General features: G+C 47.5%; 1 protein-coding gene across 2 annotated transcripts in view; it reads right to left on the bottom strand.

Annotated features, from left to right (window-relative positions):
• The window catches only part of iqgap2 (IQ motif containing GTPase activating protein 2), a 169413-nt gene that overhangs the window by 56062 nt on the left and 90380 nt on the right, over positions 1-22971 (bottom strand). For both annotated transcript variants that reach the window (XM_079518014.1, XM_079518015.1), the window contains 7 exons: positions 22613-22700; positions 21602-21747; positions 20422-20497; positions 5527-5687; positions 5069-5229; positions 4564-4688; positions 2297-2460 (listed from right to left, as the gene is read on the bottom strand). In XM_079518014.1, the coding sequence (XP_079374140.1) occupies positions 2297-2460; positions 4564-4688; positions 5069-5229; positions 5527-5687; positions 20422-20497; positions 21602-21747; positions 22613-22700 (921 nt within the window). The remainder of the gene's footprint in view (positions 1-2296; positions 2461-4563; positions 4689-5068; positions 5230-5526; positions 5688-20421; positions 20498-21601; positions 21748-22612; positions 22701-22971) is intronic.

Raw genomic sequence — 22971 nt, forward strand, 5'->3', positions numbered from 1 at the left:
CTGGAGGGGGTGGGCTCAGCACTACAACACCCTCAGAGGGACAAATATGTTTGTATTTGGGGGTGGGAGATTGGATCACTACAACACCATCAGAGTGTTTGACACAGAGACCAACCAGTGGATGAGCACCCCTTCTGCACAGTTTCTTCCAGAAGGACGCTGGGATCATTCAGCCTTTACCTACAATGGAGAGCTGTACATATTTGGTGGCAGGAACAATAACCAGACCTTCAATGATCTGTGGAAATTCAGTCCAGAGACCTTATCCTGGAAGAAGGTTGAGCCAAAGGGGAAAGGCCCGTCTCTGATGTATAGGATGTGCTGTTGCATGGTGGGAGATCGTATCATCCTCTTTGGAGCAGACAACAGACCAGGTGACCTGTATGTCTTAGACCTCAGTCCAAGCATCAAGACATTATGCAAGCTAGCAGTTATTCAGAACAATCTGGATCAGTCTGAACTCCCACACAACATCAGGTGGGAACTGGCATCCATGACAGAAACGAAAGAAACGAAAACCGAAAAAACGGCGAGGGAAAAAAAATACGAACTGGCAGCCATGACTAGCAGCAGCAACTGAAGCACTAAAGTGATCAATGAACTCGAGTGATCAAGTGATCGATGAACTGAAGTGACCAATAAGGAGAGCCAGTTAAAGCGGGATGTTCCAATATAATAACTGTATAGAGCTCTGAAGTCTGACGTCATTTACACATCCTGTTTTTTTTGTTATCTTTTTTTGTCCATTCTGAATTACCATAGCTTTTTTTTTTTAAATCACGTCTCAGGGAAAGAACTGTTTCATAATTAAACAAAATGATCCCGGCGGTTTCACTCAAACGCATATGAAGCATCAACTGGCGGTGAGAAGGCGCTAAATGTTACCGCCGTCAAATTAGTTCAAGTTCCGGTAGAAACATCAGATATGAGTGAGCGACCATCGTGAGCGATACGGAGCCACCTCCCCGACAACATCCTGCCGAGACGGACCTAGTTTATTGATGGACCACACAGCTGTGCTGATAGAATATACTGTCTACCTCTGGGGAGGATGGATTTACCCAGGTCACTGCAACATTCTTTATGCCTTTGATGTTGATGAGACGATTCTTTTTTTCCCCTTTTTTTTGGGGGATCGGGAGTTGAACCCGCGGCACACTGCCAGTCTCGGGCTACCAGCCAAGGTACCTGGACCACTGAGCCATGGCCCAGGCCTATATGAGACGATTCTAAGATGACCCCCATGTTATTAAAGAGAAAACAGACCTAGTTTATTGATGGACCACAATGCTTATATGAGACGACCCCATGCTATTGTAGAGAAACACGTCCACGTGTCGATGTCGTTTGTGGACTACAGCTCGGCTGCCAAGTTATTCTCATCACCCAAGAAGAGCACACCCAGAAATCACATGATCGCAACGTTAATTCAGCTGAATTAACGTTGCGATCACGTGATTTCTGGGTGTGAGCACACCGCAGCTGTCCTCAGCGCCACCAGAGGGCTCCAGAGCACACCACAGCTCTCCTCAGTGCCACCAGAGGGCTCCAGAGCACACCACAGCTCTCCTCAGTGCCACCAGAGCACACCACAGCTCTCCTCAGCGCCACCAGAGGGCTCCAGAGCACACCGCAGCTCTCCTCAGTTCCACCAGAGGGCTCCAGAGCACACCGCAGCTCTCCTCAGTGCCAACAGAGGGCTCCAGACCACAAATGCAGCACGGTGACAATAATACAAATGCCCCCCTTGTCCCTGCCAGCAGCAGGAGAATTGCCTCTTTTCAAACTCTCCTGAACACGAACATTTTGCGTTGAAATAATGTGTCCTCTGTGTAGAGATCCATGCCCTGCCCCCCCCCTCTCTTTTAATTTATTTACCTCTTTATTTCTGTATATTTTGTCCCCCTGTCCTTCCTCTAGTGTTGTCTCTGCATTGGGGAAGAGTGGGTGGACGGGAGGGAAATGATGGGTGTCTATATCTATGCATTACAATGTAGTGTAGTGTAGTGTAGTGTTCCTCACACAGCAGTGCATGGTGGGTAGTGTAGTGTAGTGTTCCTCACACGGCAGTGCATGGTGGGTAGTGTAGTGTTCCTCACACAGCAGTGCATGGTGGGTAGTGTAGTTTACCTCACACAACAGTGCATGGTGGGTAGTGTAGTGTAGTTTTACCTCACACAGCAGTGCATGGTGGGTAGTGTAGTGTAGTTTTACCTCACACAGCAGTGCATTGTGGGTAGTGTAGTGTAGTGTACCTCACACAGCAGTGCATTGTGGGTAGTGTAGTGTAGTGTACCTCACACAGCAGGCTCTTGGCGTCCCTCAGGGCGTCGTGGTAGTGCTTGGCGGTGCGGGGGTTAACTCCGCTCAGCTGGGCGCTGGGCAGTGTCAGAGCCGCCAGCGTCTGCTCGTAGTCCCCCGAGTCCACAGCCTCGTTGATCTCAGCCACGGCCATGACACCTGGGGGAGGGGGGAGAACATTACCGTATATATCTGTAACTACAGCCATGGCCATGACGCCTGGGGGAGGGGGGAGAACATTACCTTATATATCTGTAACTACAGCCATGGCCATGACGCCTGGGGGAGGGGGGAGAACATTACCTTATATATCTGTAACTACAGCCATGGCCATGACGCCTGGGGGAGGGGGGAGAACATTACCGTATATATCTGTAACTACAGCGACGACGCCTGGGGGAGGGGGGAGAACATTACCTTATATATCTGTAACTACAGTGACGGCCATGACGCCTGGAGAGGTGGCATTACCTCAATATGGAACTATCTGTAAATACAGTGACGGCCATGACGCCTGGAGAGGTGACATTACTATCTGTAACTATCTGTTACTCTACAGCCACGGCCATGAAGCCTGGAGAGGAGAATAACATCATTACTTTATGTATCTGTAACTACAGCCACGGCCATGACGCCTGAAGAGAGGAAACATTACCTCAATATGGAACTATCTGTAACTACAGTGACGGCCATGTCGCCTGGAGAGAGGAAACATTACCTCAATATGGAACTATCTGTAACTACAGTGACGGCCATGACGCCTGAAGAGAGGAAACATTACCTCAATATGGAACTATCTGTAACTACAGTGACGGCCATGACGCCTGGAAAGGTGACATTACTATCTGGAACTATCTGTTACTCTACAGCCACGGCCATGACACCTGGAGAGGAGAATAACATCATTACTTTATGTATCTGTAACTACAGCCACGGCCATGACGCCTGAAGAGAGGAAACATTACCTCAATATGGAACTATCTGTAACTACAGTGACGGCCATGACGCCTGGAGAGGTGACATTACTATCTGGAACTATCTGTTACTCTACAGCCACGGCCATGACGCCTGGAGAGGAGAGGAACATACCTCAATATGGAACTATCTGTTACTCTACAGCAGGGGTTCTCAACGTTTTTGGCCGGGGACCCCCAGAGATGCTTTGGCACTGTCTCGGGACCCCCGCCCCGCCCCCTCCCGACCCCCAATATAAAATTGACCGCTACAATAACCTTAATAAATACACCATAAATAAATACTGAAACCAGATATAATCATTAGGGAAGGTGTATTTATGTACTATGTGGATTATATGTAAACTCTTCATTTCCATTTTCCAGCCATTCAGTTGGGGACCCCCCAAAATAATTTGGCGACCCCCTGAGGGGTCTCGACCCACGGGTTGAGAACCCCTGCTCTACAGCCACGGCCATGACACCTGGAGAGAGGAGAGGAAGATGAACATGGCGTCTTCACCTCTCAACTATCTGCGTTCCTTAAACCCCGTTAAGACCTGAGGTCGATTCCGCAAATTCCTTCTAAATATGTAGTTTTCACAAACAAAGGGAGTCTACCAACGCGCCTCAACCCTGGAACGGCTGCTCCGGTGCAGCACAGTAACCCTAACCCTGGAACGGCTGCTCCGGTGCAGCACAGGAACCCTAACCCTGGAACGGCTGCTCCGGTGCAGCACAGGAACCCTAACCCTGGCAGGGCTGCTCCGGTGCAGCACAGGAACCCTAACCCTGGAACAGCTGCTCCGGTGCAGCACAGGAACCCTAACCCTGGCAGGGCTGCTCCGGTGCAGCACAGGAACCCTAACCCTGGAACAGCTGCTCCGGTGCAGCACAGGAACCCTAACCCTGGCAGGGCTGCTCCGGTGCAGCACAGGAACCCTAACCCTGGAACAGCTGCTCCGGTGCAGCACAGGAACCCTAACCCTGGCAGGGCTGCGCCGGTGCAGCACAGGAACCCTAACCCTGGAACAGCTGCTCCGGTGCAGCACAGGAACCCTAACCCTGGAACGGCTGCTCCGGTGCAGCACAGACATTTAGAGCCTTTTAGGACTGACACCAGATTCTACAAATGTCTTCTAAATCATGACAGTTTTGCTGTGATCAGTGGTTGTATTTGGCCACCGACCCCCATCTGAAAAGATGTTGTTCCAGGGTATTGAATAGCGGATTGGATGAACGCACTGTTCCACAGTAATACGGAAATGGATGGAAATTAATACAATAAATACAATAAATAAAGTATTACGTTGGTGTTCCTCGTAGACCTGCACGTTGACGGCATCGATGCACTTCTGAACGTCGTTCCACGCCAGGAACTCCTGGCCTCGATCCACGGCCGCGCGACGGAGCGCGATCAGCGTGTCAGAGTACCTACGAAACGTTAGATTATGAACTACAATGTTAGCATTATAGCTACCATGTTAACATTATAGCTACCATGTTAGCATTATACCATGTTAGCATTATGGCTACCATGTTGGCATTAGCATTATAGCTACCATGTTAGCATTATAGCTACCATGTTAGCATTATAGCTACCATGTTAGCATTATAGCTACCATGTTAGCATTAGCATTATAGCTACCATGTTAGAATTATAGCTACCATGTTAGAATTATAGCTACCATGTTAGCATTATAGCTACCATGTTAGCATTATAGCTACCATGTTAGCATTATAGCTACCATGTTAGCCGTAGCATTATAGCTACCATGTTAGAATTATAGCTACCATGTTAGCATCATAGCTACCTGTTGATGTTGTCGTGCTCCATGTTGGTGAAGCCCAGCGGAGAGTCGCTCAGTTGTTCGCCGACCGCCAACGAGTCCGCCGTGTCCAGAACCTCGTTAAGAACCGCCACCGCCGACAGCATCTCCACGGCAACGCTCAGCTCCTCGTGACTCAGACCACTCTAAGGATGGGATCATATCAACATTAATATGACTCTGACCACTCTGACGATGGGATCATATCAACATTATTATGACTGGGACCACTCTAAGGATGGGATCATATGACCATCAAAGATCATATGTATATTAATGATTTCTGTTATAAGATGCTAACTTTTGTGTGTGTGTGTGTGTGTGTGTGTGTGTGTGTGTGTGTGTGTGTGTGTGTGTGTGTGTGTGTGTGTGTGTGTGTGTGTGTGTGTGTGTGTGTGTGTGTGTGTGTGTGTGTGTGCGTGTGTGTGCGTCCGTGCGTGCACCTTGCTCTGCAGCTGCAGGCTGAACAGCTCTGATTGGTAGAGAGCAGCAGCCGTGTGGTAGATGATTGGCAGCTGAGCGTCAGGATTGGACAGTATCTCTGTGGTCTCTGTGGCGTCGCCGAGACGAATCGCTGCGTTGATGTCCGATACCGCCTGTAGTTCTGTTAAACAACATGTTAGCATGTCTGTTAGCATTGTGCTACCGCCTGTAGTTCTGTTAAACAACATGTTAGCATGCATGTTAGCATTGTGCTACGGCTTGTAGTTCTGTTAAACAACATGTTAGCATGTCTGTTAGCATTGTGCTACCGCTTGTAGTTCTGTTAAACAACATGTTAGCATGTCTGTTAGCATTGTGCTACCGCTTGTAGTTCTGTTAAACAACATGTTAGCATGTCTGTTAGCATTGTGCTACCGCCTGTAGTTCTATTAAACATGTTAGCATGTCTGTTAGCATTGTGCTACCGCTTGTAGTTCTGTTAAACAACATGTTAGCATGCATGTTAGCATTGTGCTACGGCTTGTAGTTCTGTTAAACAACATGTTAGCATGTCTGTTAGCATTGTGCTACCGCTTGTAGTTCTGTTAAACAACATGTTAGCATGTCTGTTAGAATTGTGCTACCACTTGTAGTTCTGTTAAACAACATGTTAGCATGTCTGTTAGAATTGTGCTACCGCTTGTAGTTCTGTTAAACAACATGTTAGCATGTCTGCAGTTCAGTTAAACAACATGTTAGCATGTCTGTTAGCATTGTGCTACCGCTTGTAGTTCTGTTAACACCTTGAATGTCCAAGTCGGAGTTCTCCGTCCAAGTTCAAGGTCACGGTCAAGTGCCCAACACGGAGATTGATAAACAAGACGGAGATGAATGAAAACAAAACCGTTCGCATTGCTCTAGAGCCTTGGAGCACTTGTTGCCCGATCCGATGACGTGTCAAAAAGTGACACGTCATCGAAAATCTCCCCTGCCTGTTTAGCTGACGAAAACGAAAATCTTAAAACGATCATAACTCTCGATCTAAATCATCCCGTCTAAAGATCCTGTGTTAGACGGCGCTCAGCGGTCCAGTCGCTAGTCGCGATAGATTTATTATTACCTCCCGTTGTTGTCGATAGACTCTAGAGTGGTGTGGCTATTGTTAGCTGCTACACAGACATGCACACCAGCTTCCGGTGCGCCGGTAAAAGTGTTCCGTGCGCTACAAATGATGGGCACCCTGGATGAACTGGATTAAATAGTTCCGGGCTTCTAAGGTGTTAAACAACATGTTAGCATGTCTGTTAGCATTGTGCTACCGCCTGTAGTTCTGTTAAACATGTTAGCATGTCTGTTAGCATTGTGCTACCGCCTGTAGTTCTATTAAACATGTTAGCATGTCTGTTAGCATTGTGCTACCACCTGTAGTTATGTTAAACGTGCGTGTATATATATATATATATATATATATACGCACGATGTGTATGCGCATGCGCCGGCGTGGCATGGTGCAGTGAAAACCTGTGGCTCAAACTTAACACAAAAAGGTAGAACATACGACTTATTACTAATTAAATTCGCTGCGTATGTGAGTGAATAATATGGCAGGGCAGGGAGGCCATGCCACAAGGCTAAGAGACAAAAAAGACGCCGATACGACGGATATCAACTAACCTGACTCCGCCAGATGGGGCAGCAGAGAGTACACTGGGGGAACCCAGTGTACTCTCTGCTAACGATTTATCTATATATATATAGATAAAAGAGGAGGAGAAGAGAGGGAAAAGTGACTCAGTCATGGTGGGGGTCAGTGGAAGTGAATCAAGTGATATGGAAATTGTGCCCCCACCACTTGGTTTCAAGTCAAAGGCTTGGAAAAATGTTGGCTTTCCTAAGACAACAAATGAAAATGGCGCTAAGGTAATAGACAAGACACACACAGTATGCCGATATTGCAAAAAGCTGCTTCCCTACAACACCAACACAAGCAACATGATGGTGTAAACCGACATCATGAAGAGAAGCTCCAGGAAACCCCTCCAGCTACACAGTCAGACGGTGACTCAAATAAACTCATGTCGACCGACCAAACCACACTGCCAAGAGGATTTGGAACACCCCTACCCCCCACGGGTGCAAGATCCCAGCAGATAACGAGGTGCATTGCTGCTTTCATGGCACTTGATATGAGACCGTTCTCCGTTGTTGAAAATTTCGGGTTTAAGAAAATGGTGCACACGCTGGAGCCGAAATATAAAATCCCGCCACGCCCGCACTTCAGCGAGAAAGTAGTGCCCAAGCTTTACAGAGAAACGAAACACAAAGTGATTCAGCGCCTCGAAGATGTAGATACCATAGCGATTACAACAGACGGGTGGACATCGAGATGGGTGGACAGATGGGTGGACAGATGGGTGGACATCGAGCGCCACTGAGAGTTATATCACAATCACAGCCCATGGTATTACGAGCGACTGGGAGATGGTTAACTTTGTGCTTCAAACTCGCCCTCTGTACGAATCGCACACTGGTCGTAACATAGGCGAAGTACTGACAACAGCTGTGGAGGAATGGAATCTTACGCAGGCTAATCGTGACATTCCTATCGTGTCAGACAACGCGAGGAACATGGATGTTGTGGTGAGAGAGGCCGGTGGGTTTGCGCCCCATATTAAGTGTTTTGCTCACACTTTAAACCTGGCCTCGCAGGCGGGTTTGAAAGTGAATTCTGTCCACCGCTTGCTGGGTCGTGTGAGGCGTGTGGCAGCATTCTTTCACCGAAGCACTACTGCAGCTGCTGTGCTGAAATCCAAACAAGAGGCGCTGGGGCTTGGTGAACAACCCGCTGGAACAGCAGTCTGGATATGCTTGAAAGATATCTCGAGCAGCAAGAAGTTATCGCAGCAACTCTCAGCACCGAAACAATTCGAAGGTATGGGGAGGATCTGGATAGGTTTCTTTTTTATTTATTTTTATTATCCTTTATTTACCCAGGGTAGTAGCTGAGCACAAGTGCTCATTTTCAGCAACGCCCTGCACATAGAAACACACACAGACACACATTAAAACCTGGGAGCTGACCAGTACAACCACAGTCTTATACTGTTGGCCACTAAGCAGCTCCAGGGGGAGCAGTTGGGGGTTCAGTGCCTTGCTCAAGGGCACTTCAGCGGTGTTGGGTGAGTGATGACAATCACTTCCCCACCCAGATTTTTCCTGCCCGTCCGGGGAATCGAACCGGCAACCTTTCGGCAACAAGGGTGCTCCTCTAACCCTTAGGCCACCGCTGCCCCAAAGCCCCTGTGTGATGAAAAAAAACCAACGGCGTCTCTCATTGCACCATTAAAGCACATGATTGAGAAAGAACTGTTACCCCATGAGAGAGAGTCAGCCGTCCTGCCCCAAGAGAAGGAGTCAGCCGTCGTGAGCAGCTTGAAGAGAGCCATCCTCACCAACCTGTCCAGCAGGTACACAGATGACATGGAGTACCTGCTGGAGTACACCGCATTAGACCCCAGATTCCGCACCCTGTCTCATCTACAAGAGGAAGAGGAGCGCACTGATGTGTACCGGAGGCTGAAGGAGAAAGCTGTGCAGTTTTACAACCAGGTACTCAACATTTTATGTCCCTTTTTAATACTTAAAATGTTTTATTGAGTAGTTATTTTCTTGTATGATTATTTAATATTAATTGTAATGTGTTAATGCCTGGCTTGGTGGTTCATGGTATGGCCTAGTCTATCTTTATTATGTGTTAATGCCTGGCTTGGTGGTTCATGGTATGGCCTAGTCTATCTTTATTATGTGTTAATGCCTGGCTTGGTGGTTCATGGTATGGCCTAGTCTATCTTTATTTTCTAGATGCCTTCCTGTCTAGCAAGTAGTTGTTTCTGTGATAAAGGAGACTCCTGTCTATTTGACTTTTCTTTTTTTCCCCTGCTATTTACAGGCCACTCAGACCACCAGTGATGATGCGATGGAGACAGATGGGGACGTAGCAGGTACCAGTGGCCGCACACCTGCAGCAGGACCTGCTGTGGAAGAACCGCCTGCCAAGAAGACAGCCTTGGAAGACCTCCTTGGAGAGACTTTCACTGACACTGAACCACCAGCTGCACGGCCCATCATTGAGATTGAGAGAGAGATGGATACGTACAACAGTGAAAAATGTATTCCCCTCACAAGCTGCCCACTCAAGTGGTGGAAGGAAAATAAAAGGCAATACCCACTGCTTTCCCCTCTAGCAAAAGCCTTCCTCTCAATACCAGCCACCTCTGTCCCCAGCGAAGGCAATACCCACTGCTTTCCCCTCTAGCAAAAGCCTTCCTCTCAATACCAGCCACCTCTGTCCCCAGCGAAGGCAATACCCACTGCTTTCCCCTCTAGCAAAAGCCTTCCTCTCAATACCAGCCACCTCTGTCCCCAGCGAAAGAGTCTTTTCAACAGCAGGGGATATTGTGAATGCTCAGAGATCTCAGCTGCTGCCTGAGAATGTTAGCCTGGCTAATAAGCCAGACTCAAATCACACTGTCGTGTGGTATTTGAGTCTGGAGATGCTGTGTATGCTTGTTTCCTGGGGGGCGGGTTCAAACATTTTCTCTCTCTTGTCAGTCAAAGGTCTCAAGCATTGAACGTCACTGTACCAAAGCCCGCCCATATTGCATACCGTGTCCCGATTGGCCACACCAGTTCTCTGGTGTAGGAAATGGGCGTACAATTGAGCCTCTCCAGACCGTAATCCGTAAAAAAAAAAATTGCCAACGGCTGATTCGGTCTGGCTTATTAGCCAGGCTATGAGAATGTAGACATCCTCGTATTCCTTAAAAAAAAAACATGTAAAAAAAGGAAAGAAAAAAAAGAGAGAGAGAGAACAAACATGTAAATTCAAATGTAAACTAAGCCTAGTTTGATTATTTCATTTTGAAGTTGAACATATTTTATTTATAATTTATTTATTTTTTCAGGGATTTGTTTTGAAAGTATTTTATTTTTGGTAAGACAATATATTTGAAGTTATTCTTTATTTTATACAGTTGCCTTTAATGCCTTATGCTACCTCCTAAAAGAAAATACTGGATTTGTGTAGCATTTCATTTTTGTTAAGACAAAGAAAAGAATATGCCTTAATTTGTGCCTGCCTGGCATAGTTTACAGATTTAAGTTACACTAGCCTACAGTTGCCTTATGCTAACCTCAGCATATTAAAAAAGCATTCTTTGATACAGTATTGAAAAGGTTGAAAAGGGTGGTAAGAGATTTGTGGAAGAGCAATGATAAACAAGTTTCCTATTTGCTAGAGTGTTGATTCAACAGTGTTTGTTGAGAACAAATAATATTGTAAAAGAAAATACTGGATTTGTGTAAGAGAAATGTTAGTTAATGTAAGAGTTAAGACAACGACAAGAACTAATATGCCTTAGTGTGTGCCTTGCGTTGCAGGCTTACAGCACAGTTGCATTATCTAGTACCTCAGGGAAAGAACATTCTTTGATAGCCTAAAGCTAGCCTCGGAAACCCAGACGTTATTATTTCCAGGGAGAAAGAAAGGGGTCTGGGTCCGAGTCCACTTCAAATTGGCATACAGTAGCGCAAACGTCGATCACTCTCTGCTGATTTCTGATCGTCTGCACCTTTGTTAAATTGACGCACACACGCACACCTGTACAGACACACGCTCCTCTCTCTCTCTGTCGCTCTAATTAATTAGTCTCATGTCCAGCAGCTGCGCACAGTTTCTGCCGGCGGATCCTGCCGGGAGCTGCCTATGCCATAGAAAGCATAGGTGAGTTCCAGGATAGCTTAAAGCCTACAGTATTGAAAAGAGGGTAAGAGACTAGAGTGAGTATTGTTTTTAAAAAAAAAGGATTTGAGATTTGTGGAAGACAAAGGAAAGGTTTCCTGTCATTTGGTAGTTGCTACAGTATTGAGAACAAACCGTATTGCAAAAGAAAGTACTGGATTTGTTTAAGAGAAATTAATTTGTCATTTTTGTCTGGAAAATAATTTGTTTAAAATATCGTGAAAAATCGTATCGTGAACCTCATATCGTGATACGAATCGTATCGTGAGTTGAGTGAATCGTTACATGCCTACTAGCAACAGCCAATAGGAAGTGGCAGCCATGACTAGCAACAGCCAATAGGAAGTGGCAGCCATGACTAGCAACAGCCAATAGGAACTGGCAGCCATGACTAGCAACAGCCAATAGGAACTGGCAGCCATGACTAGCAACAGCCAATACAGTGATGTAAATAGGTTTTCAATGTAATGGGTCCCGGGATGCACAGGTGGTCATTCAAATGAGTCCCAAAAAAAGAGGGCACGCTGGCGCACTGGCTGCCGCTCCTCTTTGACTAGTTTGATTAGCGTGACTTTTATTACTACTTTTTTGGCCTCCTTTTGTTCGTGTCTTGTGCGTCTATTTTTGATTGCTTCCTGAGCTGGATAGCTGGATAGCTGGACAGCTGGACAGCTGGATGCTGGATTGCTGGATAGCTGGATAGCTGGATAGCTGGGTAGCTGGATAGCTGGATAGCTGGGTAGCTGGGTAGCTGGATAGCTGGGTAGCTGGGTAGCTGGGTAGCTGGATAGCTGGATAGCTGGGTAGCTGGATAGCTGGATAGCTGGATAGCTGGATAGCTGGACGTAACGTGGAAGAAAACACCAGCTGGATGTAGCGCTGGCTGGCTAGCCCAGCCTGGACTCGTTGGCAAACGACCCAGCTTGTTTTGTCTGCTGTTTTTATTTACCGTGCTGGCAATGTTATCATACACCGCTCCACAGCTACAGCGTCTGCAGTGCCACCCGATGTAGGGATTTTAATCCACTGTCAACAGCTCGGGATACTAAAACACAGACCCTGCAGCCGCTACTATGTCCACAGAGGCTCTCGCCGAGGTTACAGAGCTGCGGAACCAGACAGGAAGCAAAACAAACCTCGACATGGTGGCGTCATCGACGGTAACGTCCAATACTAGGCGGGATGGAAAACGTGGAGTGGATCGCCGTGTGCTGCGGAGGTTGCAGAGATTTCTACCATCAGCTCTGTCTCCTGCCAGTGTCACCATGGAACTATGGAATGCATCTATTACCAATAAATCCTCCCTCATACATAATCATATCTTGGAGAAAGAACTTGATTTCATGTGCCTAGTTGAAACCTTCCATAATCCAGGGGATTATTCAGAGTTTAATAAAGCCCGCACCACCCGTGGTGGTGGCTTGGCCATCATACACCGGGCTGAACTGAAACTGTCTCCCCTGCCGATGTCTGGCTTTTCTTCCATTGAATGCCTTGCATTCAAAAGTAAACCACCAAACTCCATGACAGTTCTCCACATCTACCGACGTCCCAAACCTAACCCATCCTTCCTCCCTGAAATAGATGATTTACTCACCTCACTCTGCACTGTGTCACCAAACACTGTGATTATTGGTGATCTGAATATTCATGTGGACAATCCCTCCTGTCATTTTGCAACATAGTTCTTGAGTGCACTTGAGTGTCTTGGCCTGCAGCAACATGTTGAGGTTCCTACTCACAACAAGGGGCACACCCTTGACTTAGTCATCACTGACTCTTCCCTCATTAACAACCTGCAGGTCTAAAGTCTGGGTGTGTCTGACCACAAGGTGGTCTCAATAGCCTTGACATTTCTGCTGCCCCCTACCAGACCGAAGCGGCAAATGGTTTTCCGAAACTGGAAAAACATTGATCCAACCACCATGACCATGGATCTTCAGAACATCTCCCTCCCAGTCTCCGATTCAATGGATGAAATAGTAGAGCACTATAACACATCCTTGAGCAGTGTTTTTGACCTCCATGCCTGTCAAGACACGTGAGGTCAGATCTTCACGCTGGTTCACAGAGGAACTGTGGAAAATGAAAAGAACTGGGCGGGTTCTGGAACGACGCTTCAAGCACTCTGGGCTCACTGTGCATAAGCAGATTTTCCGTGAGCATCAAAAGGCATATTCCAAATCCCTTAAAGATTCTCAGTCTCAGTTCTACTCCGACCTAATCAATAGAAACCCTGGCAACTCTAAACAGTTTTTCTCCACTATAGACAATCTTCTGAAGCCACAATCATCTTCCTCAACTGAGGCAACTGAGGAGCAATGTAATCATTTGATTGACTTTTTTAGATCCAAGGTCAACAACATTCGCTCTCTGATGCCCAGCCCCTCCCCCCTGCCTTCTCCTGGCACCAACCCCCTGCTGGGGATTGTCCTGTCGCTCCCATATTTCACTGAGGTTCAGCAGAGCCACATGGAGAAAATCCTCAGCAAGATGAAATCCTGCACATGTGCCCTGGACCCCATTCCCACTGCTCTGCTTAAACCACACATTCCCACCCTCGGTCCTCTCATCACACAAACTGTCAACATCTCCCTTCAAACTGGTCATGTCCCATCTGCTCTCAAGGTTGCTGTCATCCGTCCCCTTCTAAAGAAGCCCACCCTGGACCCGGAGGTTCTGGCCAATTACAGGCCTATTTCCAAGGTGTTAGAGAAGGTGGTTGCCTCTCAGCTCCAGGACCATCTCAATCACAACGACCTTTTTGAGACATTTCAGTCTGGGTTTCGTACAGCCCACAGTACTGAAACGGCCCTGCTGAGGGTGACAAATGACCTGTTGATGGCAGCTGATGAAGGATCACCATCTCTCCTCATCCTCCTTGACCTAACCGCTGCATTTGATACGGTGGATCATGCTATCCTCCTGGAGCGTCTACACACTGCCACTGGACTGTCAGGCACTGCACTTAAGTGGTTTCAGTCCTACCTGTCTGATAGGACTGAATATGTCTCACTGGGAGGGTGCAAGTCCAAGCTGCTCCCTGTCACGTGTGGTGTTCCGCAGGGTTCGGTTCTTGGCCCGCTCCTATTTATTATTTACATGCTGCCCCTTGGTCGTGTCATCAGCGGACGTGGACTTTCCTTCCATTGTTATGCTGATGACACCCAGCTGTACATAAAGACTGCCCCCAACCCCTCTGCAGCCATATCATGTCTCACCACCTGTCTTGAGGAGATAAAGGCATGGATGAGCAACAACTTCCTTCAGTTAAACAGTAGCAAAACTGAAGCCCTTCTTGTTGGCACACCACACCAGGTTCATTCATGCCCCATGTGTCCCATCTCACCTTCGACGGCCAGGTTATCCCCTTCTCCTCCTCAGTCACAAACTTGGGTGTCAAGTTTGATCCTCACCTGGCATTCAATGACCATATAAAGCATCTGTGCAGAACCACCATCTCAAAACCATCTCCAAACTCCGCCCCCTTCTAACCCAGTCAGATGCAGAGAAGCTCATCCATGCCTTTATCTCCTTTAGACTGGACTACTGCAACGCCCTCTTCATTGGGATTCCTGGCAAAAATGTACAGAAGCTGCAGTACACCCAGAACAGCGCTGCCAGGGTCCTAATGAGAGTCCGCAAACATGACCATATAACACCCATCCTCTTCACACTGCACTGGCTCCCCGTTACAGCCAGGATCCACTACAAGGTCCTGCTGATCACTGGCTCCCCATTACAGCCAGGATCCACTACAAGGTCCTGCTGATCACTTACAACTGCATAAACGGACACGCCCCTCCCTACCTACAGTCACTAATCAACCCTCCAAAAACAACCTCCACCCGCACCCTCAGATCTGCAAACAAACTCCTACTCCAGGTTCCTGACACCAAACTGCGCACCATGGGGGACCGGGCCTTTTGCTCGGCAGCACCACGCCTATGGAACAGCCTCCCCATGGACCTGAGAGTGAACAGCCTCCCCATGGACCTGAGAGTGAACAGCCTCCCCATGGACCTGAGAGTGAACAGCCTCCCCATGGACCTGAGAGTGAACAGCCTCCCCATGGACCTGAGAGTGAACAGCCTCCCCATGGACCTGAGAGTGAACAGCCTCCCCATGGACCTGAGAGTGAACAGCCTTCCCATGGACCTGAGAGTGAACAGCCTCCCCATGGACCTGAGAGTGAACAGCCTCCCCATGGACCTGAGAGTGAACAGCCTCCCCATGGACCTGAGAGTGCCGCAGACTGTAGAATCTTTTAAAACAGGCCTGAAAACCTTCCTGTTTCGGAAGGCCTTTTTGTGTTGAACTGTCGCTTTCGTTTTTTTGTTAACCCGGTTTTTAACCTTCTGTGATAGATTATATGTTTTACATATGCGTGCACGTGTAAACCATGATGCACTCTGGGATTCTTTGTGAATGAAAAGTGCAATATAAATAAAATTAATTATTATTATTATTATTATTATATATGCTATGTGCGTGTTCAAATTTGACACACACCCCCACAGGGAGTGCAGTGCCCGGTGTCGAGTCGGTCAGATACACGGTTGTCCAGAACCGCCACAAAAGGCTCTGGTCAGGCTCTGCCAGTGGACCTAACGAGCCTAAGACCCCTCACCTGTAGATTCCGTGATGTCACAATCAATGAGATTAGGCAAAACACTTTAGGCATGCCTGACACAGAACTCCATATATAGGAATAAAGGGACACAGATGGGTGGAACGGGTACTCTGACACGGGTACAACGGGTACTCTGACACGGGTACAACGGGTACTCTGACACGGGTACAACGGGTACTCTGACACGGGTACAACGGGTACTCTGACACGGGTACAACGGGTACTCTGACACGGGTACAACGGGTACTCTGACACGGGTACAACGGGTACTCTGACACGGGTACAACGGGTACTCTGACACGGGTACAACGGGTACTCTGACACGGGTACAACGGGTACTCTGACACGGGTACAACGGGTACTCTGACACGGGTACAACGGGTACTTGATCTAGCCCCCCGAACCCACCTCACCCCTGCCCACTTCGACAGGCTGGAATGGCTTAGGCTTAGGCGAATCCCTTGACTCCTTCAAAACCGCTCTCAAAGGGCACCTACGGATGGCTGCAATTCGAAACTGGCCCCCGTAAAATCTGAATCCCCCCCCCGCCCCCCCCTTTTTTCCCCTCACTGTATATATTTCTTTTCCCTTTTTACCTCCTTTATGATGAATTCCTGTTCTGTCTATAGAAGTGTCTATTTGTACGTCTCTAAATGTTTTGATGATTTGAACATGGTGGACCCTATTGGAAACAAGTGTAATGCTTAATTGGGTCGTCCACTCACAGTTAACAGCCTTTGTATTGAGTTTGTGCTTGAAATGTACTGTAATTCTGAAAACTGTTAATAAATTCTTCAATCAATCAATCAATCAAAACTCTGACACGGGTACAACGGGTACTCTGACACGGGTACAACGGGTACTCTGACACGGGTACAACGGGTACTCTGACACTCTGACACGGGTACAACGGGTACTCTGACACGGGTACAACGGGTACTCTGACACTCTGACACGGGTACAACGGGTACTCTGACACGGGTACAACGGGTACTCTGACACTCTGACACGGGTACAACGGGTACTCTGACACGGGTACAACGGGTGTTGCATAGCCGGGTGGGGCATAGCTCTCCACCTTCCATCGTTACCAACTCTGTGCTCTACAGTAGAGACTGACACGGGAGTGGATTTTCACTCCTGTCCTGTCCCACTCCCACAGAAAAAATCCTGTCCTGTCCCAATCCTGGGCCAGAGTTAAAAAAAAATCCCATCCTGTCCCACTCCTGTAGAATGACTCCTGATCCCATCCCGCTCCCACTCGAAATTACTCCCGCTCCCATCCCGCTCCTGTTCTTTTTTTTTTAGGCAATTGATCGATCGATCCATCTATCCATCTATCCATCTAGGCCTATCTATCTATCACTTCTGGCTTCTCAAGACAGATATCCTACCAATAAAATTAAAATAAATAAAGTGTTGGATTTAACTTTGACTACCAAATACAGTTCCGACACTTAATTTAAGTCCTATGACACTGTTTTTCCCTGAACAGAACTTAAAGCTTAACAGTTAACAAGTGTTTTGTCAATTAAGATAAAACAAACCCTCAGTGTTAATTTAACTCTATATGAATATTTATTCAGTGTACAAGTCTATGTGTATGGCAGTGGTTCCCAGGGGTCCTTGAGAGAGTTCCAGGGGGTCCCCAGCTAAATAATAGTTTGGAACCAAATGGACCCTTATGGGTCTAACAAATTATGTTATGGGAGTGTACAAATGGAACCAAATGTTGTTCCATTTGTACACTCAGAGTTAAATTAACTTGATTGATTTTACAATATAATTTGGGTGTACCAGCAATAAAAATGCCATTAAATGGGGGTCCGTAGACTAATGCATGTCAAACTGGGGGTCCTTGAAATTAAAATGGTTGAGAATCACAGCTAGAACCGTAATAAAAATCTTCTCTTATGGGGGTCCCCGCCCCTGGCATATTTTCAAATGGGGGTCCGCGGGCTAATAAATGTCGATTTAGGGGTCCTTGACACGAACATGTTTGGGAACCACTGGTGTATGGGACTCGGTTGGGAGAAAGAAGGGAGACGATGTATTGAAAACAAGTATCTGATGCTTAGTCCAGTTACCCTGGGTAAATATAGTAACTTTGCTTTGCTTTGAACATTCGCTCAGACAGCTGTTCAGGGAGCTAGCTAACAGTAACAGCGTTAGCATGTAGCTAACGTAGCATCACAATTGAAAGTTGCAACGTTGCCACTGCCAGGGGAAACAAATGCATCAGGATGATCTGGCTATAAATAATCGATTAAATCACGGCACCAGCACGATGCAGAATCATACACGGCCGCATTGCGATGTCTTCATATAAAACTGTAAAAGACGTCCAGCCCGACTGGATTGCATGGAGGAGTTTTTTGTGTTGTGGAAGGCAGCACTAGCACTGCTGGATTATGGGTAACTATGTAGTTCTTTTGACCTGTGTCAGCAAGTCAAAAGAGTGTTGGCTCACAGAAAGATGACTACAACAAAAATGGGTGCTTCTGTTCTTTTGGTTGGAACTTGGCAGCGCGACCAACGTCATTCACGCTCTTGCACACTCCCGTTAACTTTTATTCCCGTCCCGTCCCGATCACGGGATAATTAAAAATATTAATCCCATCCCGCGGGAATCCCGTGTCCCGCGGGAGTCCCGACAAAATGTCAGTCTCTACTCTACAGCACCGGTCTAGTGACTCTGTGCTCTACAGCACAGGTCTAGTGACTCTGTGCTCTACAGCAGTGGTCTAGTGACTCTGTGCTCTACAGCACAGGTCTAGTGACTCTGTGCTCTACAGCAGTGGTCTAGTGACTCTGTGCTCTACAGCACAGGTCTAGTGACTCTGTGCTCTACAGCAGTGGTCTAGTGACTCTGTGCTCTACAGCACAGGTCTAGTGACTCTGTGCTCTACAGCAGTGGTCTAGTGACTCTGTTGCTCTACAGCACCGGTCTAGTGACTCTGTGCTCTACAGCAGTGGTCTAGTGACTCTGTGCTCTACAGCAGTGGTCTAGTGACTCTGTGCTCTACAGCAGTGGTCTAGTGACTGTGCTCTACAGCACCGGTCTAGTGACTCTGTGCTCTACAGCACAGGTCTAGTGACTCTGTGCTCTACAGCAGTGGTCTAGTGACTCTGTTGCTCTACAGCACCGGTCTAGTGACTCTGTGCTCTACAGCAGTGGTCTAGTGACTCTGTGCTCTACAGCACAGGTCTAGTGACTGTGCTCTACAGCACCGGTCTAGTGACTCTGTGCTCTACAGCACCGCTCTAGTGACTCTGTGCTCTACAGCAGTGGTCTAGTGACTCTGTGCTCTACAGCACCGGTCTAGTGACTCTGTGCTCTACAGCAGTGGTCTAGTGACTCTGTGCTCTACAGCAGTGGTCTAGTGACTCTGTGCTCTACAGCAGTGGTCTAGTGACTCTGTGCTCTACAGCACAGGTCTAGTGACTGTGCTCTACAGCACCGGTCTAGTGACTCTGTGCTCTACAGCACCGGTCTAGTGACTCTGTGCTCTACAGCACAGGTCTAGTGACTCTGTGCTCTACAGCACAGGTCTAGTGACTCTGTGCTCTACAGCAGTGGTCTAGTGACTCTGTGCTCTACAGCACAGGTCTAGTGACTGTGCTCTACAGCACTGGTCTAGTGACTCTGTGCTCTACAGCACCGGTCTAGTGACTCTGTGCTCTACAGCACCGGTCTAGTGACTCTGTGCTCTACAGCAGTGGTCTAGTGACTCTGTGCTCTACAGCACAGGTCTAGTGATTCTGTGCTTCCTTCTGCTATGGTTCCTGGTTGCTGTTATGTGATGTTTGGTCCCACCACCACCCAAGCATTTAAATTAAATTAAACTGTTAAAGGGTTGATGGCCGTATGGATTTGGAGCTATCACAAATGTTGCCCACATGTTTGCGAGACATAGAAACATCAGAAAACTGTCAGGATTTAGAAGACATTTGTAGAATCGTCCTCATGTCTAAATGGGGAAGGCTTGTCCTGTCCTGTAATAAATCTTTCCGGACAAGTGCATCAACATTTTACTGAACTTGTGTCTTGACTCTTGGTTTCACTTGTTCTGTGATGCTCCTACAGTAGCAGCACAACATACTGTCTGTGATGCTCCTATAGTAGCACCAAATGGACCCTAATTTGTACACTCTCAGAGTTAAATTATCATTGATTTCACAATAATACATCGGGGGTCCCAGATATAGAAATGCCATTAAATGGGGGTCCGTAGACTAATGCATGTCAAACTGGGGGTCCTTGAAATTAAACGGGTTGAGAATCACTGCTAGAGCCGTAAACATCTTCTCTTATGGGGGTCCCTGGCACATCTCTTCAAATGGGGGTCCGCGGGGCTAATTAGTGTTAATTTGGGGGTCCTTGACATGAAGAAGTTTGGGAACCAATGCTGTAGGACATACTGGTGACCTCTGGCCCCTGAAGGTCGTGACCCCTGAAGGTCGTGACCCCTGGGTTCTTACTTCGTCTCTCGGCCTCGGCTTCTTCGTTACAGGAAGTGACGGCTCTTTGGATCTCTGCTCTGTCCAGCACCGCTGTCTACACACACACGCACGCACACGCACACGCACACACACGCACACGCACACACACACGCACAAGACATTAGTTAGTAGCAGTATTTGCGCGCTCTGCTTGTGCACAAGTAGGCCATGATGTTTAGCCTACTTTTGCGCATGGCGACAGTTGGCATTTCTTGTTTTGTTTTAACCCATTCAGGACTGAGACACCTGGTCCTAACGTCTTCCAGTGAGACACCTGGTCCTAACGTCTTCCAGTGAGACACCTGGTCCTAACGTCTCCCAGTGAGACACCTGGTCCTAACGTCTCCCAGTGAGACACCTGGTCCTAACGTCTCCCAGTGAGACACCTGGTCCTAACGTCTCCCAGTGAGACACCTGGTCCTAACGTCTTCCAGTGAGACACCTGGTCCTAACGTCTCCCAGTGAGACACCTGGTCCTAACGTCTCCCAGTGAGACACCTGGTCCTAACGTCTCCCAGTGAGACACCTGGTCCTAACGTCTACCAGTGAGACACCTGGTCCTAACGTCTCCCAGTGAGACACCTGGTCCTAACGTCTCCCAGTGAGACACCTGGTCCTAACGTCTCCCAGTAAGACACCTGGTCCTAACGTCTCCCAGTGAGACACCTGGTCCTAACGTCTCCCAGTGAGACACCTGGTCCTAACGTCTTCCAGTGAGACACCTGGTCCTAACGTCTTCCAGTGAGACACCTGGTCTTAACGTCTTCCAGTGAGACACCTGGTCTTAACGTCTTCCAGTCAGACACCTGGTCCTAACGTCTTCTCTAACCTGTACATTATTAAATAAACCACGACTGTGGCGTCAACACTGTTAACTAAAGGCATTGTTACATAAACAAAAAAAGGGTTTTGTCATTTTTCTTATTTTGTTTAGGTTTTCTGCTCAGTTGCACCCAAACAACATTGAGTAGACTTCCTGTGGTCTGGGGTTTTCTGGCTCAAATAAGTGCTCTGAGAGTCTGGCTGTTTGTGATGTCACAGCCTGCAGATGTCACTGTTTTTACTGTTTTGCTGTTCATTTCAGCTCAAAAGGCTTCCAAACCCCAGATAAAACTGTGCGTGTGTGCGTGCGTGCGTGCGTGCGTGCGTGCGTGCCTACCCCATCAGTAAGGCTCTCCAGGTACCAGGCTGCGTTGTGGTCCAGGACCTCCAGCAGACCCAGGGCCTCCTGCCTCAGGCTGCCCAGCAGAGAGGCCTCGTCCTGGGCAGAGACGGCCCTCTGGACCTGCCTCACTGCATCATGCACTGTAGGGAGAGGAAGACACACAGAGAAGTGACTGACTGACTGACTGACTGACTGAGTCACTGACTGACTGACTGACTGACTGAGTCACTGAGTCACTGAGTCACTGACTGACTGACTGACTGACTGACTGACTGACTGACTGAGTCACTGACTGACTGACTGACTGACTGACTGACTGACTGAGTCACTGAGTCACTGACTGACTGACTGACTGACTGACTGACTGACTGAGTCACTGACTGACTGACTGACTGACTGACTGACTGACTGACTGACTGACTGACTGACTGGGGTTAGGATAAGACACAGAGTGATTGACTGACTGAAAACTGTACTTAACCCATTCAGCATTGTTACACTTTACCTATTGCAAAATAGCAGATCTACAAGCTCAAGTGACAACAAAGATGTAAAGCGTCTGAGGTCGATGTGTTAATTGATTAATTAGTCTTAATGTTAACGAGGTTGATGTGTTAATTGATTCATTAGTCTTACTGTTAACAAGGTTGATGTGTTAATTGATTAATTACTCTTACTGTTAACGAGGTTGATGTGTCAATGTATTAATTACTCTTACTGTTAACGAGGTTGATGTGTTAATTGATTAATTACTCTTACTGTTAACGAGGTTGAGGTGTTAATTGATTAATTACTCTTACTGTTAACGAGGTTGATGTGTTAATTGATTAATTACTCTTACTGTTAACGAGGTTGATGTGTTAATTGATTAATTACTCTTACTGTTAACGAGGTCGATGTGTTAATTGATTAATTACTCTTACTGTTAACGAGGTCGATGTGTTAATTGATTAATTAGTCTTACTGTTAACGAGGCCGATGTGTTAATTGATTAATTAGTCTTACTGTTAACGAGGTCGATGCAGCTCTGGATCTCCTGCTGAGTCAACAACTCCTCGTAGATCTCCCTGTCCTCTGTGGCCACGGAGGAACGCTGCACACACACGCACACACACGCGCACGCGCACACACACACACACACACACACACACACACACACTTTAGTACACACTTATTCTCTGTGGCGATACTTTAGTATACTTATTTATACCAATATTTATCCCCAGTTCAGTATTTTGGGGGGTCCCTCCCCAGTTCACATAGGAGTATTTTGGGGGGTCCCTCCCCAGTTCACATAGGAGTATTTTGGGGGGTCCCTCCCCAGTCCACATAGGAGTATTTTGGGGGGTCCCTCCCGAGTCCAC

Source organism: Electrona antarctica (genome assembly GCF_951216825.1).
Source record: "Electrona antarctica genome assembly, chromosome: 13".
Taxonomy (NCBI): domain Eukaryota; kingdom Metazoa; phylum Chordata; class Actinopteri; order Myctophiformes; family Myctophidae; genus Electrona; species Electrona antarctica.